The following is a 20,992-nucleotide window of genomic DNA, read 5'->3' on the forward strand; positions in this document are numbered from 1 at the left end:
GCTGTGATGAAAGGATGGGCCATCTAGAGACTGCCGTATCCAGGGATCCATCCCATAATCAGCTTCTAAACTCTGACACCATTGCATACACTAGCAAGATTTTGCTGAAAGGACCCAAATATAGCTGTCTCTTGTGAGACGATGCCGGGGCCTAGCAAACACAGGAGTGGATGCTCACAGTCAGCTATTGGATGTATCACAGGGCTCCCAATGGAGAAGCTAGAGAAAGTACCCAAGGAGTTAAAGGGATCTGCAACCCTATAGTTGGAACAGCATGATGAACTAACCAGTACCCCGGAGCTCTTGTCTCTAGCTGCATATGTATCGAAAGATGGCCTAGTTGGCCATCACTGGAAAGAGAGGTCCATTGGACTTGCAAACTTTATATGCCCCAATATAGGGGAATGCCAGGGCCAAAAGAATGGGAATGGGTGGGTAGGGAAGTGGGGGGCGCTATGGGGGACTTTTGGGATAGCATTGGAAATGTAATTGAGGAAAATATGTAATAAAAAATATTAAAAATTAAAAAAAAGACACTGGAGGCCCCAGGGAGTTTAGAGGTCAGGTAGGGTTGGGGGGGGGATCCACGTGCAGACGGGGTGGGGTGGGGAGGAGGTGTGGGATGTGGAGCAGACAGAGGGTGGATGTGGGGGGTGGGGGAATGGAATATGGAGTGTAAAAAATAAATTAAAAGTAAAATAAAATTTAAAAAAAGTGGGGAAAGGAAAGGTAGGACAAGGGAGGGGAGGAGGGAAGCAGAGAGGAATGGAGAGAAGAAAGAAAGGCTCCTCCTGGTGCCTGTGATCCCTGCCCATGCCTCTCTACCCCCAGCCAATCACTGATTTGCTTGCTCTCTCTTTAGGCAAGTTTGTGCATTTTAGGAATTTATACATATGAAGTCATCCAACACATACATACCGACTTCCTGAGCTTACTACTCGGAGGGGTCCATGCTGTAAAACACTGTTCATTGTTGAGAAGACCTCCACTGTTTGAATGTAGTTGACTTAGCCTGTTCATTCACCTGCTGATGGATGTTTGAGCTTAATTTGGTTATTGGTCATTGAAAATGAAGTTGCTGTGAGCATTTGTGCATGTGTCTCTGTAGGGATATGTGCTCTTGTTTCTCTTGAGTCAGTATAGAAAAATGGGATAGCTAGACCATATGATGCAGATGTATTTAGCTTAAGAGTATCTTTATTGAGGTATAATTGAGATATGCACATAAATTACATATATCTAAATTACATACATTAATATGTTTTGACACAGGTAGCTATCTATGGAAATGTCACCACAATTAAGCAGTGAACATGGGTCTGGAGAGGTGACTCAGTGGTAAAAGGCACTTGCTGCTCTTGCACAAGACTAACGGGTGAGGAAACAGAAGTAGGGGTTGTCAGAACAAATTCAGTTCTGGCTGATCTCAAGTCTGTGCTTGTGACAGTCAATGGTGCAGCCCGAGAAGCAAAAGACTGACTTGGAGCTCTGATGAGGTGGGTGTCGGAATGGCAGGTTTCAGTATGCAATGCACAAAAGAAAAAAAAGGTAATTTTTCTGTGGTTATTTTTTTGACTGATCTCCCATCTGTGAGGATGAATGAAAATAATAATTATCAGGGGTTACCCTGTCATTCTAGAGGTGTTGAAGTTCAAAAGGTGGTCTTCATAACTTCTGAGGGGGGCAATTGCAATCTCTGCCCCCATCGCAATTTTTACTCCCCATGAGAAGTCTCTATCATGTTTGGGGCATGGACATATGTTTGGGTTGTTCCAATTTACTTTGCAGCTGCTCTGAATCTGGTTGCCTTCTTGTTGGCTCTGCTTGGAAGCAGGATTTCCATTCCTTGTGCTCTTGGTTCCTGACATTCATATTTCTTTCTTTCTCCATCTCCACCTTGCTTTAGCTCCAGAACCACCCATTCCTATCCTTACTTCTCTAGGATGCTTTGTCTTCACTGTGAGTGACTTTCTTTCTGGTTTTACACCTCCTACCAGACGTGCCCAAGCTTTGACACTGTGGGCATGCTGTCATTGTCTACAATCTTCCTGCTGGAGAACCACACAATTGAGAGAGAGAGAGAAAGAACAACAGCAACAACAAACCATAATGCTCTAAGTTGAAGTTTTATATTGCGCTTTATTCGTACCTATTCTGAATGTAGTCTGTGAGCCTTATGTGGGACACATCTTTCAGGACACTGTAAATTATTTTAACTATGAAAACTTTTGGTAAGACACAGTCAGAACGTTTCATATTTGGCAGGTACTTATACAGAGGCAAAGACAGACAGATGAACGCGCTGAGAAAATACAGTGAGAACAGAAGCAAGTTATTACCCAAAGTATTTGGCTACAAGTGAAGACATCTGTATTTAGTTTAGGAGACCAGCTCTTTGATTCTTGGCTGCAGAGAGGTTCTACTTTTTTTTTAAAATAAGCTGTCTGTAAGTAGTTTTGCTAATGATAACTTTAGTTCTGGGAGTATAGTAAAGACAAAACAGTGTGTGTGTGTCTCAATTGTGTGTCTTTTGAAAATTTGTCATTAAATGACAATGATATATTGTAATGTCAAAGCTTGGACAGGAATGATATAAGGAAGTAAAAGAGTATAATTCATAGTGAAGACAGCATCATGGAGAAGCAGGGTGAGCAGTGTGATACCAACAAGAAGGCCTGGGGTGCTATCCCTCCTCAAGCATCTTACTGTATGCATGTATATATACATGCATACATACATACATGCATGTATATATGTATTAAAGACAGGCTTTCTCACTAGCCTAGAACTTGTTAAGTCATATATATATATAATATATATATATTATATTATAACAACCTCAATTTATATATTTTATATATATATATATATATAAATTGAGGTTGTTCTACAGGTCAACAGAGAACAGCTGAGTAGATTTCAATATTTGCCAAAGGGTGGAGGAGGGGCCTGGCTGCCAGCATGATCCCTATCGCTAGGCCTGGTGTATTATCGTTTTGTTACTCTTTAGGGACATTCAAAGGAGATGGAAATTTAACATACCAAGGAAACAGGCATTGTGATCATAATATGTTCATGTTTGGGAGCTTGAAAAAGCATTGGCCCAGTTGGGTAGTGTGGTGCACATCTTTAAACCTAGCACTCAGGAGACAGAGGTAGGTAGATCTGTGAGTTAGAGACTACCTTGGTTTAGAGTGAGTTCCAGGAGAGCTGGGGCTACACAGAGAAACCCTGTCTCAAAAAACCAACCAACCAACCAACCAACCAACAACTAGCATTGACCAAACCAACATTGTCATCACGTTTTGGTCTTTAGTTTCTATCATAGTTTCTGAAATGTCAGTCATGTCAAAGACACCACTGGGGCAGGAATTCTGGACTCTTGGCTCAGCACATCTGTTTTCCAGAGTCTTATATATTCTTGTACATTTTCTTGTGGAAGGGTTATTTCCTTTTTGGCGACACTTCCTGGATCTAAAGTGGTTCCTACTGTGGAGTGCTCAGAAAAAGGAAATTGGATTGTTTTTCCCATCCTGGTTCTTTACTCTGTTCCCTCCATTCCATCTTTTCTTTTCTTCCCTCCCCATTTACACCCCTGCCTTTCTTCCAATCCACGTGGTCTTTCCCCTGACTGCCTCCCTCCTCTCTCCGTTCCTCTTCCCTTACCCTCCTTCTTCACTCATTCCTTCTATTCTTGGGCACCCACTGTATTGGGTGTAGATATTTCCTTGGTTTTTATCTTTTAGGCTGTGTGTTCCCATGTATATGGGCAGTGAGTCTCTATATCTGTTGCCATGGCTCTCAGATGGCAAACACATTTAAATTTATTATCATTTTACAAATTGTGTTGGTTGTATCATTTTTTGGACTCGTAACAAGTTTTCCAGAAAAATGCAACTTCCAGTGACGTTTGTAATTTCGGTGACCACGAGGCTCTGTCCTCTGCTTCAGACTCTCGTCAGCTGCATTGAATGCATTATTCCCATCAAGGCTCAGCTGAGGATGCTGAGCTCTGCTCACTGTTGCTGGCAGGACTCCGTGTTTCAGGTTCTGGGCTTAAGACTGCTATTAGTTCTTTGCCACGGGATCCATTCCTCTGCACAGTGATACCATGGAAGTTTTCTTCTTCGTCGGGAGCAAGGAGTGCTAGCAAGATGGAAATGATGGCCCTCTATAATCCAAGCTTGGGAATAATACATGGATGCTTTTGCCACACTCCACTGTTAAAGTTCAGATATCAGGTCTGGGTTATACTCAGTAGGAGCTTTTGTGCTGCTGCTGATAAGTGGGGGTTTCTGCAATCTTCCTCACTACAGTCCTTTGTTCAGTAGGTAAGCAACTCCAGGGTATTCCAAGCTTTTTCCCCTAATATCCATTTATCAGTGAGTACATACTATGTATGTTCTTTTTACCTCACTCAGGATGATGTTTTCTAGTTCCATCCATTTGCCTGGGGATTTCATGAAGTTATTGTTTTTTGTTGTTGTTGTTTTGTTTTGTTTTTATTGGGTATTTATTTCAATTACATTTCCAATGCTATCCCAAAAGTCCCCCACATGCTCCCCCACCCACTCCCCTACCCACCCACTCCCACTTCTTGGCCCTGGTGTTCCCCTGTACTGAGGCATATAAAGTTTGCACGACCAATGGGCCTCTCTTTCCACTGATGGCCGACTAGGCCATCTTCTGATTCATATGCAGCTAGAGAAGTCATTGTTTTTAATAGCTGAGTAGTACTCCATTGTGTAAATGTACCACATTTTCTGTATTCATTCCTCTGTTGAAGGACATCTGGGTTCTTTCCAGCTTCTGGCTATTATAAATAATGCTGCTATGAACACAGTGTAGCATGTATTCTTGTTATATGTTTGAGCATCTTTTGGGTATATGCCTAGGAGTAGAATATCTGGGTCCTCAGGTCCTATGTCCAATTTTCTGAGGAATGGCCAGACTGATTTCCAGAGTGGTTGTATGAGCTTGCAATCCAAAGAGCAGTGGAGGAGTGTTCCTCTTTCTCCACAACCTTGCCAGGGTCTGCTGTCACCTGAATTTTTGATCTTAGCCATTCTGACTGGTGTGAGGTGGAATCTCAGGATCATTTTGATTTGTATTTCCCTGATGATTAAGGATGTTGTACATTCCTTTAGGTACTTCTTGCTCATTTGAGATTCCTCAGTTGAGGATTCTGACTAATACAGGTGCAGATGCTTGCAGCCAACCATCAGACTGAGCGCGGGGACCCCAATGGAGGCATTAGGACTGAAGGAATTGAAGGGGTTTGCAACTTCATAGGAAGAACAACAATATCAACCTACTAGACCCCCAAGAGCTCCCAAGGACTAAACCACCAACCAAAGAGTATACATGGCTCCGGCTGCATATGTAGCAGAGGATGGCTCTATCTGGCATCAATGGGAGAGGAGCCCCTTGGTTCTGTGAAAGCTTGATGCCCCAGCATAGGGGAATGCTAGGGTGAAGAGGTGGGAATAGGTAGGTGTGTAGAGGAGTACCCTCATAGAAGCAGTGTGGAAGGGGAATGGAATAGAGGATTTACAGAGGGGAAACCGGGAAGGGGGATATCATTTGAAATGTAAATAAATAAAATAACTAATAAAAAAAGAAAAAAAAGAAGAAACTCCAGGGTAGCAATTTCCTCTAATCTGATGGAAGCAGATGAAGGGGAAGCAGGAGCCACAAGTTTCTGACCACGTGTCCAGTCACCTTCCTGATGAGATCATGTTTGATTTTCAGGAACTTCTTGTGGCATATCTGTGGCAGAAGGGTAGTTTTCCTTCAGTGTTCATGTGCTAGTCCTAGTCACATGATTATTAGGGTCACCTAAAGACTGCATTTCCCAATTGCTTGTGTGGCCGGAAGTGGCCACAAGCTAAAGTTCAACCTAGACTTCAGTGTTGTGTAACAGTAGCTTCCAATAACTCTCTCTAAGAAGTTCTGGGAGCTGGCCTTCTCTACTTCCTTTGTCCTTCTACTTGGAATATAAATCCTAGATGTTGAAATAATGTAAATTAACTATCAAGAGGGATTCTGTGTTTACAAGGTGTGAATGTGAGCCCAGCGTCATTGTGCCTCCTGTCCTTCTGGGGCTAAATGAGTGCTGTTGGGTATCCAGGTATTAGCAAGCTTGGAAGGTCACTGAGGATGGACCTCTTCACAGTCATCAGCTTGGGAAAGTAAGAATGAAACTGCAAGACTCTATTTGCTGGTCAAAAGAATGGACTGTGATGGGCTGGAGACATGGCTGGCTGGCTCAGCCATTAAGAGCATGTAGAGCTCTTGCTGAGAACTTGGGTCAAATTTAGTTCCCACAACTCATGTGGAACAGCCTGCACAACCATCTAAAACTCCAGTGTCAGGGATCCAACACTGTTTTCTGTTATCCAAGATCACTTGTATTCCTGCCGCTCATATACATGTAATTAAAATAAACAAAATCTTTTTTTCAAATAAAAGTAATGGAATATGTGCATTTTCTCTGCTGGAGGCCAGCCCTGGCACTCAGGTACTGAGGTGGGAACCAGCATTGTATGAAGGCCAAAGGCTCTTTTAACTTTTAACTCTCTCTTACTCTTCTGCAACTTAACTTTTACTATTCTGAGGCCAGAAGCTGATGTCTTTTGGCAATTTCACAGAGAAAGAAAAAGGAAGATAGTTAGGTGCATGTGTGCACACATACACACGCACACGCACATGCACACACTGGCTGGACCTGACCACCTGTTTCATCAATTTCATAAGTATACATACATATTTATATACATACACATATTCCTACATATATATGTATGCACATCCATGTATAAACTCCTTCTACCTTCTACTTATGCATTGTGTATCTCAACGAGTTCTTTTGATGGAGATCACAGGGCTGGGTCATTGATGGAAATCCAGAGCAAGATTCCTATGGCTTTGATATTTGAGCATACATTTATGCCAACTGTGCCTAGTCCTAATTAGTTCAGAATTTACTGCCTAGACGTGGGATGCTATATATAAAAGTAACCATTAATTTAACACAGGCTTGACTGGCTTATAGATGAGGTAGTGCTGAGAACGTGAAAAAGAAACTGATCAAGTAGCTTAGAGCGGGAACCCAAGGAGTACAGTTCCCTTCTTGTCCTTGGCTAGCGGCTGAGAATGTCCTTGGTTCTACCTAGAGTGCCAGATGGAGCTCTGGTTTCTTACCTCTGGTTTCTTTTTTTGTGTGTGTGAACAGCCTTGCCTGGAAACTATATACATGGGTCTATGATTCGCACTCCAGTCCTGATGCTAATTCATTCGAGTGAACAGCTTTGGAACTGGATCTCTGAATTTTCCTGGTTGAAATGAAATTTTGTATATACCTCAGTTTTGCTCCAATCCCTAAGTGATTTTAGGGCCTCAGCTTTTGAAGTTGAGTTTGCTTTTGAAGTTGGGTTAGGAAGCCAGACAGGCATGCTAGAACTTGAACACCATTAAAGAAAACCTAGTTTTGGGGAGTCAACTTTGGCTTATACCTCCTCTTCCCCTGTAACATTAGAAAGGGAAGCCCTTTCTTAGGATTTAAATTATGGTACAAAAAGGTAGAGGTACCTAGACTTGGTTGGGGCCCATTAAGACTAAACTACTTCTGTCTAGTCAGAAGAATAAAATTTAAGTGTTACCTCTGGTTCAGGGAGACCTGACATTCTCAAGGACTCAAATTGTTCCTTACCACTGTTCTCTCTGTTTAAACACTTTATCTAGCTGAGGTGTGTTAGTCCCATGAACTGGCATCCACCCCTAGGGAAACTGCCTCATCTGAAGACATGCTAAGAAGAGGGGAGGACCAACCATCTCCTTGATGAGATAATGCATGTAGTATCCTTTCTACAGCCCCACCCTTCCTGCAGACACCTGCTGCAGTCAGTGCTTCAATCAGGGAACACTATCAAGGGAACATCATGGAGCCTGTCTTGTTTTCTGAGAACTAACTTAGAAAAGTGTAACTGTTCTCTTTTTCTTTTCTACCTCCTTTTCTTTGAGACACCACCCCAAATCTTAAGCACATTTCCCCTGGCATTTTTCAGCTTTCTCAGTCTTTCTCTGAAGCCCTCTCTTCTTTTGCCATGTGGCTGCATACTCTGTTGATGATTTACCTATTTTCTTGGACTAACTCAGAAGACGTGGCTTTCTCTTCCATGTTCTCCTTTTCTTGCCCCTGGCATCTGGTTTGATTGACAGCTTGCCTGGGCTGTTGTTTCTCATGAACTCTAACACAGTTGCCACTGAGCCCCACTGAGTCCTGTTCTAGACTCTTTCATTGAGGAGATTAAAAGTCCCGAAAGGGGACTCCAATATTCCCAGTACCAAAAGGAAAAACTTGAGGCTTTGCTATCCATATTAGATTGTATAGTCACAAATTCTTGCTTTTTAAATCTTTTTTCCCTAAATATCTTTTTTTTTGATTTGTTATAAAACAATCAAACAAACAAACAAGAACAAAAACAACAAAACATTCTTCATTAAATCCTTTTACAAATAGGAACAATTTTTAGTTGAGAGATCAACAAACAGGACTTATTCCCAGGGAACCATTTAATGATGAATTTTCCTTTTCACTAATGATAAGTAGATGCTCCCAGGTAAACCTTGATTTCACACTAACTTGGGTGAAGTCTTTTTGTCTTTATTTTATAGTTTCTGGGTTTCTTTCACTTTCTTGTTGACTGGAAAAGGACATACACTCCCAGAGGATCTGCTATAAGGAAATGACATAAACACAGAGCTCTGGGGACCAACCAAGTGCACACTGCAGGTGTGTGCCATTTATGTTCAGACACTTACTAAAAAAAAAAAAAAAAAACCCAAACAAACACAATTTCAGTTTTCAGGAAAGAAAAATTAGCAAGCCAGGTTGATAATTTCTAAAACTTTATTGTGGAACTTGAAAACTCAATTAAAGCCATATCACCATCCTAAAATCTTACAAAATTGTGTCATTTCTCATTTCATTTGAATTATGACCCTAAATCATATGACCAGAATATTTGTATTTTCCACAGCAACAATCATTTTCCTAATAATCCAATGATAAAATGTTACTTAATATAACTAGATCATATAGCTCTACAAAACATTGTACTCTAAGTACAAAAATAATGCTTTATGCACATTCTTTAATACTGTTCTTTTAATATAACTTTCTTTTGGTACACTAGATAAGTCCATATAAATAACAATAAAAAGAAAAGAACCAAGGGTGTTAACACCTGGGAACTGGAAATCCAGTTTGTTTAAAGCTTTGTTTTCAATAAAAGATAAAAGAGAAAGAGAAAGTAATATTTGATTGTATAGCAGTCACAAAAATTGATTTAAAAAAAGATTTCTATGAGAGAATAGTACTAAAAATACCAGTGATTAAGTAGTTAAAGCAAGATAATGAAGATTGATTTAAATTGATATATTTGGAGTTTGAACTCCCAAATATCTCCTAGGAATTATAATACAAAATAACAAGATTGAAAATAAGATTGTATATTTGTAGAAGATAAAAAGACTGCACCGTAAACCACTTACTGTCAAAACATGGAGATATGGCAAAGTCTTGTTAAATAGAGTTTTGAATTTTATAAACACAAGCATATTTAGTAAACAGAAATACTTAATGACCAAAATGTTTTCAAGTAAATAAGCCTGGTGTGGGGCTCATCACAATTTTAAATCAGGTACATATTCCTTATAGCCATAAGTTTAAAGCTTGTGACTAACTAAACCTTTGTCTTTTATTTTTACATAGCTCTTGGTATTTTTCTGGGAAGAAATACTTTAAAATTCATTTTACTCTAAGAACATGCTGGGTGGTAGTACTGGAAATACAAGGGTTAGGATGGAACTGGCTTATTCTGGGGATTTTGACGAAGTGACAAAGTTACCAGCTGATCTCGTTATGTTCAGTTTTGAAAAGTGAAGAATGCGCTCCTTGGATTGTGTTCCTGTTGCAGAGAGGAACGGAAATATGTGTGCCTGTATTTCCCATTTCTGGAGTAACAGAGGGCATATGGTGAACAAAGAACACAGTAGACAATGACACATTCTGTCATGAATGAGCAGGTGGGTCAATCAACATGGACTGTAAAATTCTCAGCATTAGTAAAGGCAACAAATGATAGGCGAGAATTTCGTGAAAAGGGGCATAAGCCATTGATGCTACTTTCTATTAGGAAGCAACGGAAGCCTTTGCATAGGAGAAACTGAAGAGTTTGGATGAGAAAGTGGAAGAGCAACAGGAACTGTGAAGTTAAATGCAGATATTACTTTTGCGAACATCTGAAAAACAGAAAGGAAAGGGCAAAAACATCTATACAGAAATTCTTTCTAGTTTGAGGTATCACTAGCTTAGCTGAAGGGAGGAGAGAACCCGCAAAAACTCTGAGACTCCCCTAGTCCTCTGTGAATCTTGGCAGGGTAAGCAAACATCCCCAAAAGCCATCTTTTATCTTGTCCCCTGCCCAGTCTGGCCTTGATTGTACTGGTTCTGCCAAATAAAGGCGGAAGTCAAGTCCGCAGTCCAGGGAGAATGAGAGGAAAAGGATAACCAGACACAGAATGGTGAGAGGGACCCCTAGAGAGAAGGTGGCAGAGGTGACTTAGCAAAGAAGGGATGCATTTCTTCAGTTCACAGATCCTGCACCAATCCGCAGCCGAGCCAGTTAGTTCAAGCTGCACCTGCCTCTCCGAAGAGCAGATGCTGCGGCTGCAAGCTGGAAAGCCAAACCAACAGAGGAACAACAAAGAGCAAATGTTGGAAGGTGTTGCTGTGGGGAGATATTTCAGATTAAGAGGGGGGGCACTGTCCTGTGGGGTTCAGTAACAGCTAGGGCTGTCCTGTCTACCACGATGTATTGTTACTCATCGAGAGAATTGATAATCCCTGAGCAGGGAAAATATTCTTCAGTCTCCACAAACATTCCAGTGACCTAAGGGGCTGTTTCTTGATATCTCCCTTTCTATTAAGGAAGGCACATGAGAGAAGAGAGCAAACTTTGTTCTTTTTCTTGATTTCTCTCTCAAAATGGAGACACGTCTGCCTAACACACTTGAAAGAATGAAGGCTTTTGGTGTGCAACTTTCTCCTCTTTTAGATTAGTTATGAATTCATCTAAAAAGTTGTTACCACAAAATCGAGGTGGACCGGAACCACAACTTTACAGTTTGCCATGAATGATTCCATGTGTTCAAGAGGTACGTTGTGGCACAGTTCTTTGTATAAACATTTAAAATTAAATCTAGCATTTGGGAATATTGGACACGAGAGTTTATAGAATATTCTATACTAATTTTTATTGATAGAAATGTAATGTTTTATTTCACAAGAAAAGAGATATGATGGAAATCCGATCATTTTTCCTAATAGCTTCACTCCTGACAATGTGATACACTTTGTTCTAAGACTGGCACAAATTAAGGCCCAGAGGGCACATGGCACTTCTGAGGAGTATGTTGGAATTAAATTCAGAATATTTCCAAGACAGCACTCGGATGAAAGAAAGCCTCATCACTGAGTTTGAGAACTCGTTAAAGCTCTGATGTTAGTAGTGTATCTCACATCAAGTGGTAGTGTATGCTGCCTCATTTCCTTCTGTCCAAGCTGTATGAAAACGTATCTCATGACAATAAAAGTGTATTCATAAGATAAAGAATGTGCCAAGTCTCCAGGTTAATTTTTAGATATGCTCCTTCCCTGAATTCTTACACAAGTTCAAGGAATTGATCACAACTTGGTCACAACGACATGTGACAATTGAGCATTCTGTCCCTTATACATTCCTTTTAAGAGATCTTAAGTAGGGATGGATTCCTCAACACTAAGAAACTTCACCAATTTCTTTTGAATTAAAGATTATTCTCCCATATATTCTTTATTTATTTTTGTCTCTTACTCCACAAAGGACAAAATGATGTATCTCCTCACTGACATGGATCTCAGTCATGGCTCAGTTGACTGAGAATGTTTAAAATAACCTGAAAATGAACGTAATTTGAAAATTATAGATAAAGAATTTTGCTATTCTACATGACTGAAAGAATTAAGAAAGTTTTAAAATGAAACAAAACCTAATTTTATGTCTTTCGTTTATGACCCTCCTTGCCAGGTATTTTTGATGTCACTGTTTTATTATACAAGGTAGTTTGTCAGCAGTGTTTTGGATGTTGTTCGGCATGATACTGTGCTGGCTGCTGGATACACCTTACGTCATCTAGGAGCATTTTTGTTTGCTGCAGTTGGAGGTACTCTTCTTGATTAGCTTAGGGTATGGGATAAAAGGGAGCAGCCTTTTGAGAAAGGGCAGCAGTTGACAGGCAAGAAAAATGAGACTGTGTCCCACCTGGTTCCAGTTTTTCTATTCTAAATAATACCCAGCGGATTTTATCAACAAACTACCAACTGACAGACTTTAGAAACCAAATCCTAATTTGGTAGATGCTTCTAAACTATTGCCCAGGGTGGCTTGTCAATATCATTTGGTTGTGTTGATGATTTTAAGTTTTTCCACGAAGAATTAAGAAGCACACAGGGAAGAGATAAGATGAATTTTGATTTGTGATTTGTAAGGTCAGAAGGTATTAGTCCTAATTTGCTAAATCTAAAATATAAACACTATGCAAAACTAACCTTTCATTTGACACTTGATATTCTCAAAGTTTATCTTTGAGGTATGTGTGGTGGTACAAGCCTATGAGCCCAGCACTTAAGAGGAAGAGAGAGGAGGTTGAAGAGTTTGAGGCCAGCCTGAGCTGCATAGGGAGAAAATGTCTTAAAAAATGTTAACAAAATAAAACACCCCAAAACTAAATCCAATAGCAACACCTCCACCCAAAATAGCAACTCATTTTCTCCCTAGAGTCAAACCCAGTACACCAAAAATTGGTCTGTCATGGTAGTAACACACTGACACAGACTGTGAATGTTACAACGGAATTCAAATTCCTCTCTCTATATTACCAAAATAAAGTAAAATTTCAGAACCATCCCTCCAAAAAGAAGAAGGGGGAGGATGAGGAGGAAGAGGAAGAGGAAGAAGAGGAGGAGGAAGAATAGAATGAATGAGGAGGAGGAGCAGGAGGAGGAAGAGAAGAAGAAAGAATAGGATGGAAAGGGAGAAGGACGAAGAGGAAGTGGGAGAGGGAGAAAAAGAAGAATAAGGAGGAGGAGGAGGAGGAAGAGGAGGAGGAGAAGGAGGAGGAGCAGCAGCAGCAGCAGCAGCAGCAGCAGCAGAAGCAGCAGCAGCAGCAGCAGCAGCAGCAGCAGCAGCAGCAGCAGAAGAAGAAGAAGAAGAAGAAGAAGAAGAAGAAGAAGAAGAAGAAGAAGAAGAAGAAGAAGCACCAGTACCATCACCAGCAGCAGCAGCAGCAGCAGCAGCAGGCAGCATTCATCCATCCATCCATTTAGTAGTATATAGATTAGCCACAGGGAGGCAGGCCATTAATTAGTTATGTTTTCTCTGGACAGTAAGCATGTAATATCCCACTGGTAATTTTCTTCACACTTGATTTCTTTTTAGTAGCATTTGGTATGATGTTGCTGATGCTTTTAGTGGATGATGATGGTATTATCTGTATGAAGCCCTTATCTTTTCCTGTTAAATGGATTCCAATCTTCCACAGCATCTTCTATCTTGAGAAAACATATAGTGAGTCCTTTGCTATATATTTTTGAGGGTCTTCCTCAGGTAGAATTTGAAATGTCTTTACAGGCTGAGGAGAAATTTACCTGGCCAGAGAACATTTGTGTGTCAATGTAATTCTCTCTCTCTCTCTCTCTCTCTCTCTCTCTCTCTCTCTCTCTCTCTCTCTCTCTCTCTCTCTCTCTCTCTCTCTCTGTGAATAAAAACAGGTTATGGTGAGTATAAATTTGAATATAAGAATTACTTTAAGGGAAGTTGAATTTTCTTTTTAAAGTTTGCTTAATAATTAGTTTGAAGCCATATTGGAGAGCATGTGCTTGATAACTCTAATGACAGCTATATGATCACTTGTTTTTGACTAAAACAATGTATAGGCGTTGTGTATTTGGTGCAGATTGAATTATAAAGGAAAGAATGAAAGAAGCGGAGTGGATCTACAAAGACTCTAACAGTCCCACTCCAAGCTGCTTTCTCAAACCACACAGGAACCTTCCTGAAACACTGATGTCAGGCCCCATGCCAAGACTCTCTGATATATTTGGCCTGTGAGCTTGGCCTTAACTGATTGAAAGCTCTTTAGGTGTTTTGGATATGCTGCCAAGCTCGGGAGTTCCTGTTCTTAGGAACACAATAACCCGAGAAAGCAGGCATAATTCAGGAAATCCAGAGCCTTTCGTTTCAGCTGGGGTTCTCAACTTTAGATGTCTAGCTAGACTTAAGAGAACCTAAAGGTTATGAGGTATTCAACTCTGGTTGACATTTCCCTGGCTTTGATTGGATGGAATCTGGCCTGATTTTAGATTCCAGAATTCCAAGGAGTTGACAATATTTTCTGTACTTTTGTCTTTATTGTCTCTTGAGTTCTACAGACTTTCACAAGAGCCAAAAGCTTTTTTGTTTTTGTTTTTAAAATGGGAATTCAAGTGCCATATCTCCTAAAATCCCCAATAAGGCTGGAGTTATATCTAATTTGTATCAGAACATTACATCCTTTTTACCTGTATGTAGCCTCCCTCCCCCAGTCACTATCAGATGGTCTAAATCGGGACATTTTGGAAAACAACACTTTTACTGAATGCTAAAAGGGATGGTCTCTAAGCAACCATGATGGGTATAAGGCTTTCCTGGAATAGTTTCACTATAAAGGGACTCAGTCATAGTAAAGCCAGCTGCACATATTGAAAGACAATCAAAAGATGGGATGGTCAATGATTCTTAGTAGATTACTATGAACTGGGTAGAGAACTCAAAGGTAACCTCAATTTTAATGCAACTTCTTGGAGATGAGTATGGTGTTGTGTGTAAACAACACCAGCATGGGGGGAGCAGAGGCAGGAGGATCACAAGATCAAGATAGAGGCCAGCCTGGGCTACCCAGCGAGACAAAAGCCAAACACTTTTCTCTTTGAAATGACTTTTTGGTCAAGTTTCTGATTATGAAAATATCATAGTGATTTTTATGTAGGTCTGATTTACTTTATAGTGTTTGGGATCAGCAAAATGAGTCTGAGATGAAAGCAAATGAGTATGGACAAGCCAGAATTTCCTGACCAAAAAATAAAAAACACAAAGTCATCTTTCACTCTAGAACTTGGTACTGGCATGGTTTCTGTGATTTGGGAATCCTTGGGCAGGGAAAGGATCCTGAAGGAAAACAGTGGCTTAAAGAGTTGAATAAATACAGGGCTTGGATTTGTCTCAAGTATATCTGAAATACATTGTACTGATTTCTAGAAAGTCCCCAGAGGTTGCAGGGACAGGAGGATGCCGACCTATGACAGGTGAACAGTGTGGAATGTCCAGACCAAAAGTGAGAAGGAATCTATAATGTTTCAGACAGTTTTGCTGAGCTCAGCCTGGGATCATACTCCACACTGTATGTAATGCTGAAGGCCTCTTACAGAGCTTCGTGCTTTTCTCTGGTGTCTAAGTTCTGTGAATGAAGTAGCAGCTGCCAGCCAGTGACTGAGATGGGCATTTTACTGGCTGTGCCTTACTATGGACTGCCCAGCTCTCCGTACTAAGAGCATATGCTAATTTGTCAGGGTGTTATCCTCTTCCTGAGACACTCAGGATCCTTGGAAGAACAACTTTTGCTGTCCGTGGATCTTCAGGTTTCTGTTAAGCTAAAAGCTTAACATTTGATTTTGTTGAAGAATAATAGTCACATTTCATGAGTAATACGATGAATAAATCTTGTGGTCTCAGGAAAGGCATTGCTTTGGGGGAAGGTATGACTTGTGATCATGAGGGATCTGGCTAGAGGTTTGTGTCTTCTACAGATCCTTCTATAAAGGCTTATTCTTAGAGGACAGGGATCTTTAGAAGGTTCCATATGCATCGCCTCGGGTGGTCAGTGCAAAAGTAGGGTAGACCTCATAGGTTGTATATGCTGCTAAGTCTTGTCCAAGTGTCACTGCTTGCTTGAGCTGGGCTGTAGACACAGGAGCGGTGGCACTGGGGACAGCATATCCTGGAGGAGGAGGCAGAGACAAGTTTATGAAAAGCATTCAGATTCCCTCCCTCTTTGGCACATTGTTTTCTTTTAGCAGTACTATAGAATTAGCATATTGCTTATAACAAGTGAGTCTGTATGTTGAAAATGTGCTCCAAGGGGATCCAGCACGTGGGCTTAGTTGTGTAGAAAAGCATTGGTTTTAGGTGTCCATTTTTGGGTTTGCTCTTTGTAGGTTTTGAAACAGGGTCTCTCTCTAGGATACACGGAGAACTGTAAAAGCTATCTTATTTAACCAATGGAAACGATACCTTTTCTTTCTCTGTTGTTTGGATATAAGCTAAGCATGCTTTCCCTGGTACTGTGGCTTTCTCACTTTTTCTGAAGAAGTCCCACCCAATTCCTTTTGCCACGTGGCAACAGCTTGGCTTACTTTCCTTCCTTTTCAATTGCCTTTCGAGCAGCTGCTGAGATTTACAGCTTGCTTAGCTATTTTGTTATCTGCCTATCTATCTATCTATCTATCTATCTATCTATCTATCTATCTATCTATCTATCATCTATCTATCTATCTATCTATCTATCTATCTATCTATCTATCTATCTATCTTCCATCATCTTCTGTCTGTCTATTTATCTGTCTATCTATCCCTATAACTTAACTGTCCTCAAGCTTATTTTAATTTGTTTAAAAATTTTTGTATTAAACAGAATAAGAATCCTGGAAAGAAATTCCAGTCTTTCTGGTAACACCAGCTTCAGTGATGGCCTGTCTCAAAGGATGAGATAAAGGGGATGGAGAGATAGATGGCTGTGGTTGAATACATACTGATCGCACACAGGATCCACTCATGTTGGCTGCCCAACTGCCTACAACTCCAGCTTCAGTGGATCTAACACCTGTGGCCTCTTCAGGAAGTTGCACTCATGTAAACACACACACACACACACACACACACACACACACACACACACACACACGTATCCTTCCTTCATTTTAAAAAGATGAGGTAGAGTGTAACGGAGCAAAGCAGCTGACCCTGACCTCTGGGCTCCACACATACACTTGCATACAAACATATATATACTACACAGACATACACACATGTGTATGCACACATAGGCATACACACACAAATATAAAAGAAAAAGTAGAAAAATCTCCAAACAACAAGTAAAAGTTAGCCAACAGTGGTCAAATTGCTTAGTCTTCCCAGTCCTAGGCTTCTTTATTTGTAATACAAAGGGATTGCACTTCTAAGTCAACTGTTAAGCACCATAAGGGTCCTTGTGGGGAATATATAGTTTGCTGAGCACTTTAGTGAGGACCCAGCTCATAGCTAGAGCTCCAAAAAATACCAGCTAATAGTAGTACCAAAGTCACTTCATAATAGTAAAAGCCAATTCACACCAATTCAGACTCAGCAAGTCAACAGTCTCAGGGGTGCTGACTCATTCAGGATCGTGGGCCATTAAAGAAGAGGCAGACAGATGCCAACCAGCTTAGGCTGCTTTGGTTCTGTTTCCCCCTCTCTTTTCTGTCTGCATGTAGTTGAGGGTTCTACAAAGAAGCTCCCCACCCCCACCCCCTGTCCCCCAGACATTCTGCAGCCTGCTGTTTCTGGCGTGACTGATCCCCGCTCCCCAGTACCTGGAAACACAGTGGCAGATGTGGCTGTGGGTGCTGTAGTCCCAGCGTCCCCTCCTTCTGTGGGGATGCCTAGTGTCTGTAGAGTGTGCTCTGCAGCATACCTCTTCGCTTCATCCACATAGGCGCTTAGCTTTGGAGGTATGAAAGGGTGGCTGGAAAGCAGTCAGCAATGTTAATTATTCAGAAATTTAAGTACTCAGGTTAAAGATGATTGGATGATGGGATTTTGTGTATGTGTGTGTTTCCTGTTTGTTGTAAAAAGCTTCTACATACAAGCCTACACAGGCATATTTGTGCATTGATCCCGCACCTCAGTAGCAGATGATATTCCTGGGAACACATATAATTTTTGCTGCATGACTCTTCTAAGGTAAAAGATGGTTCCTAAATATATATAAATGCAGCCTGGTGGTAGAATCTGGAAGGTGATATCTTTTAATGATCGGGTCTTTGATATGAAATTTAAAAGGTGGGACAGAGGGTTATACGGTGAAGTGGCAACTTTACACAGGTCACCTGTGTCAACCTAAACACTGCAGGAAGGAACCACTTACAGGCTCTAATCATCTCTCCTTTCCATTAGTCAGTTATCCTAGAGAGCCTTCCCAATGTTTGAGACTTTGTGGCTTTTAGGTGCCAGTCTAACAGCTGGTGCATAAATACCAGCTGAGCGAGTGCCTGCTGTTTTATTTAATTACAAGGGAGTGGGTTGGGTATGTTATTGGAGTGAAGATCAAATACAGTTAATACCCAGGCTAATCTTATCTAAAATTTCAGTTACTAGGAGTTTGGAGAAGGTACCCACATTGCAGGATTCTGGCTGGCCAGTGCTGGGATAGTTACTTTGTAGAGGAATAACTGTCTTTGGTCTTGTCCAATGGCAGAATGCAGCTGGTACACTGGCTGTCCCCAGTTATTTTTCTGACAGATTTCTTCTAATATCTACAAGAGAAAAACAACAGTTTCTCCCTCAAATGTCACATTTGCATTGCTTCTCTAGATTTTAGGCTTCGAGCTCTGAACTTCAGATTCAACTAATAGAAGAGAGAAAAATGTCATGAGGTGTAATGACTCATAAAATTTTAGTTGAACTTAATCTGGACTCTATTTAAACTGTGAACATTTATTATAGTTCATAAAATCATTTTCTCACACCATTTACTCTAGTAGTTTTAGTTTAGTCTGTGTATATATATATATATGCATACATGCACACATTATATGAATGCATATGTATGTATAATTACCAAGAGCTTAACTTTACTTTTTGTGTATGTATTTATTCCAATTTTTGGGAAGTTGTGGTTGTAGCACTATGTGGGTGGGTTTCTCTCTTATCTGCATTTAAGCCCTTGTGCATAGGGTTAGGGTTAAGGTTAGGGTTAGGGTTAGGGTTAGGGTTCAAGGGTTAGGGTTAGGTTAGGGTTAGGTTAGGGTTAGGGTTAGGGTTAGGGTTAGGGTTAGGGTTAGGGTTAGGGTTAGGCTAGGGTTAGGGTTAGGTTAGGGTTAGGGTTAGGGTTAGGGTTAGGCTAGGGTTAGGGTTAGGTTAGGGTTAGGGTTAGGGTTAGGGTTAGGGTTAGGTTAGGGTTAGTGTTAGGGTTAGGGTTAGGGTTAGGGTTAGGGTTAGGGTTAGGGTTAGGCTAGGGTTAGGGTTAGGATTGTTATGGTTATGGTTATTGTTACGGTTAAGGCATTTAACTTGAGAACATATCTTTACTTCTTGCCATTCATACAATGTTTTTTTTTTTTTTTTAACTTCACATTTTTTAAAAAAAATCAGGAGGTCTTATGGGTTAGCATTTGTTTTCTCACCTATTTCATTTGTTTTATTTTATGCATATAAGTGAGTGTTTTGCCTGGGTGTATCTGCATCACATGCATGTGCCCTCAGAGGCCCACAGAGGGCATCAATCTGGAACTGTAGTTGTCAGCTACTCTATATGGCTGTTAGGGATCTGACTGCATCCTTTCAAGAGCATCAAATGTTTTTAACCACTGATCCACCTTTCCATCCTTTGGGGCAGTATGTACAGATCAACATTAATATGTATTCGCAGCGGTGATTTGTTTTACTGAGTTGGCCTTGTGCCACTTTTAGCTATTTTTATGAGCACCTGTTTTTGTTTCCTGCCTGCTTAGTTACTCTTTACTTCTGTAATCACCCTGAACAGAGATTTCCCCCAAAAGATTCATGTTTACTTTACCCTAAAGCTTTGGGGATGCTGAGGTCCTGACCCTCCATTCACATAGCAGATTTAGTATCTGTGTCAGAAGAAACTGAATATAAAATATAAAGGAACAGTGCCTCCCCCAGCCCCAAGCTCAGTTCTCTGGAGCCTCCTATCTCATTGTTCTCACATTAATACAGCTGCTGTCTCCCATGACATTTTCCAGTTTATTAATTTGAAGACTGAAGTTATTTTTCCATTATTAAAAAGCACTTAGTAGCATCTCCCGTCATTTGTAAGCATGCTCTAAGGTTCCCTGAGTCTTATCAGTTAGCTTTGACTGGTAGATAGGCTGTCTGATCATTTATGCCAGTTGAACAAATGTACTTAGAGGCATGGTCTCTGCAGCTTCCTCTTGGGCAGGGCACTTCTTGATCCCTGTCTACTGGTTGGCGATTCCTACTTCTAACGGGGGATTAGTCTCCAGCCACATTGGCTGGGGTGGCCTGGTCTTCAATTTTTCAACTCTATTTGTAAAAATTTAGAGACACCTTAGTTAAATATTTCTCATTATGGCCACCCTCTCATCTAGCTTTAATGTGTAAGCAGAGAGTTTGGCTCAGAACAAATATTTTCATCTTGACCCTTACCTGATTTCCTTGTAATTATCTGTTCATGTGTCAGTATTATCCCACTAGGTTGTTACTTGATTTATGATTGCAAGGATTTTTGTTATATTCATTTTTGCATCTCTAGTGTCTAACAAACATGCTTCACCAGAAAAGCTCAATAAATGCTATTTTTGAAACTTATGATTCCTGTTTGCCGTGGGGATAGACATTCCTCTGTTTATTTATTTATTTTTCTGATTGCCTGAATATAATTTAAGAAAAATTACTTAAAGTTACATAAAAGAAATCATTGATAATACCTCTTCTTTCATTCTCTGGTCAAGCTTCCAATATCATGTTTGTTTGGCTCTTGGTTGCAACCCTGAGGCTACTTGTTTTCTTAAATCAGAGTTCTACCTTCCTCCTGAGAGCAGAGATGTTTC

General features: G+C 40.6%; 1 protein-coding gene across 5 annotated transcripts in view; it reads right to left on the reverse strand.

The window, feature by feature from the left end:
* Positions 1-8,893: 8,893 nt before the first annotated feature.
* A1cf (APOBEC1 complementation factor) overlaps positions 8,894-20,992 on the reverse strand; it is a 76,701-nt gene continuing 64,602 nt past the window's right edge. For all 5 annotated transcript variants that reach the window (XM_029472880.2, XM_021151318.2, XM_021151317.3 and 2 more), the window contains 3 exons: positions 18,576-18,712; positions 17,771-17,922; positions 8,894-16,137 (listed from right to left, as the gene is read on the reverse strand). In XM_029472880.2, the coding sequence (XP_029328740.1) occupies positions 15,986-16,137; positions 17,771-17,922; positions 18,576-18,712 (441 nt within the window). In that variant the 3' untranslated portion in view covers positions 8,894-15,985. The remainder of the gene's footprint in view (positions 16,138-17,770; positions 17,923-18,575; positions 18,713-20,992) is intronic.

The sequence above is a fragment of the Mus caroli genome, unplaced genomic scaffold, assembly GCF_978045245.1.
Source record: "Mus caroli unplaced genomic scaffold, Mus_caroli_1 scaffold_20, whole genome shotgun sequence".
In the NCBI taxonomy this organism is placed as follows: Eukaryota; Metazoa; Chordata; class Mammalia; order Rodentia; family Muridae; genus Mus; species Mus caroli.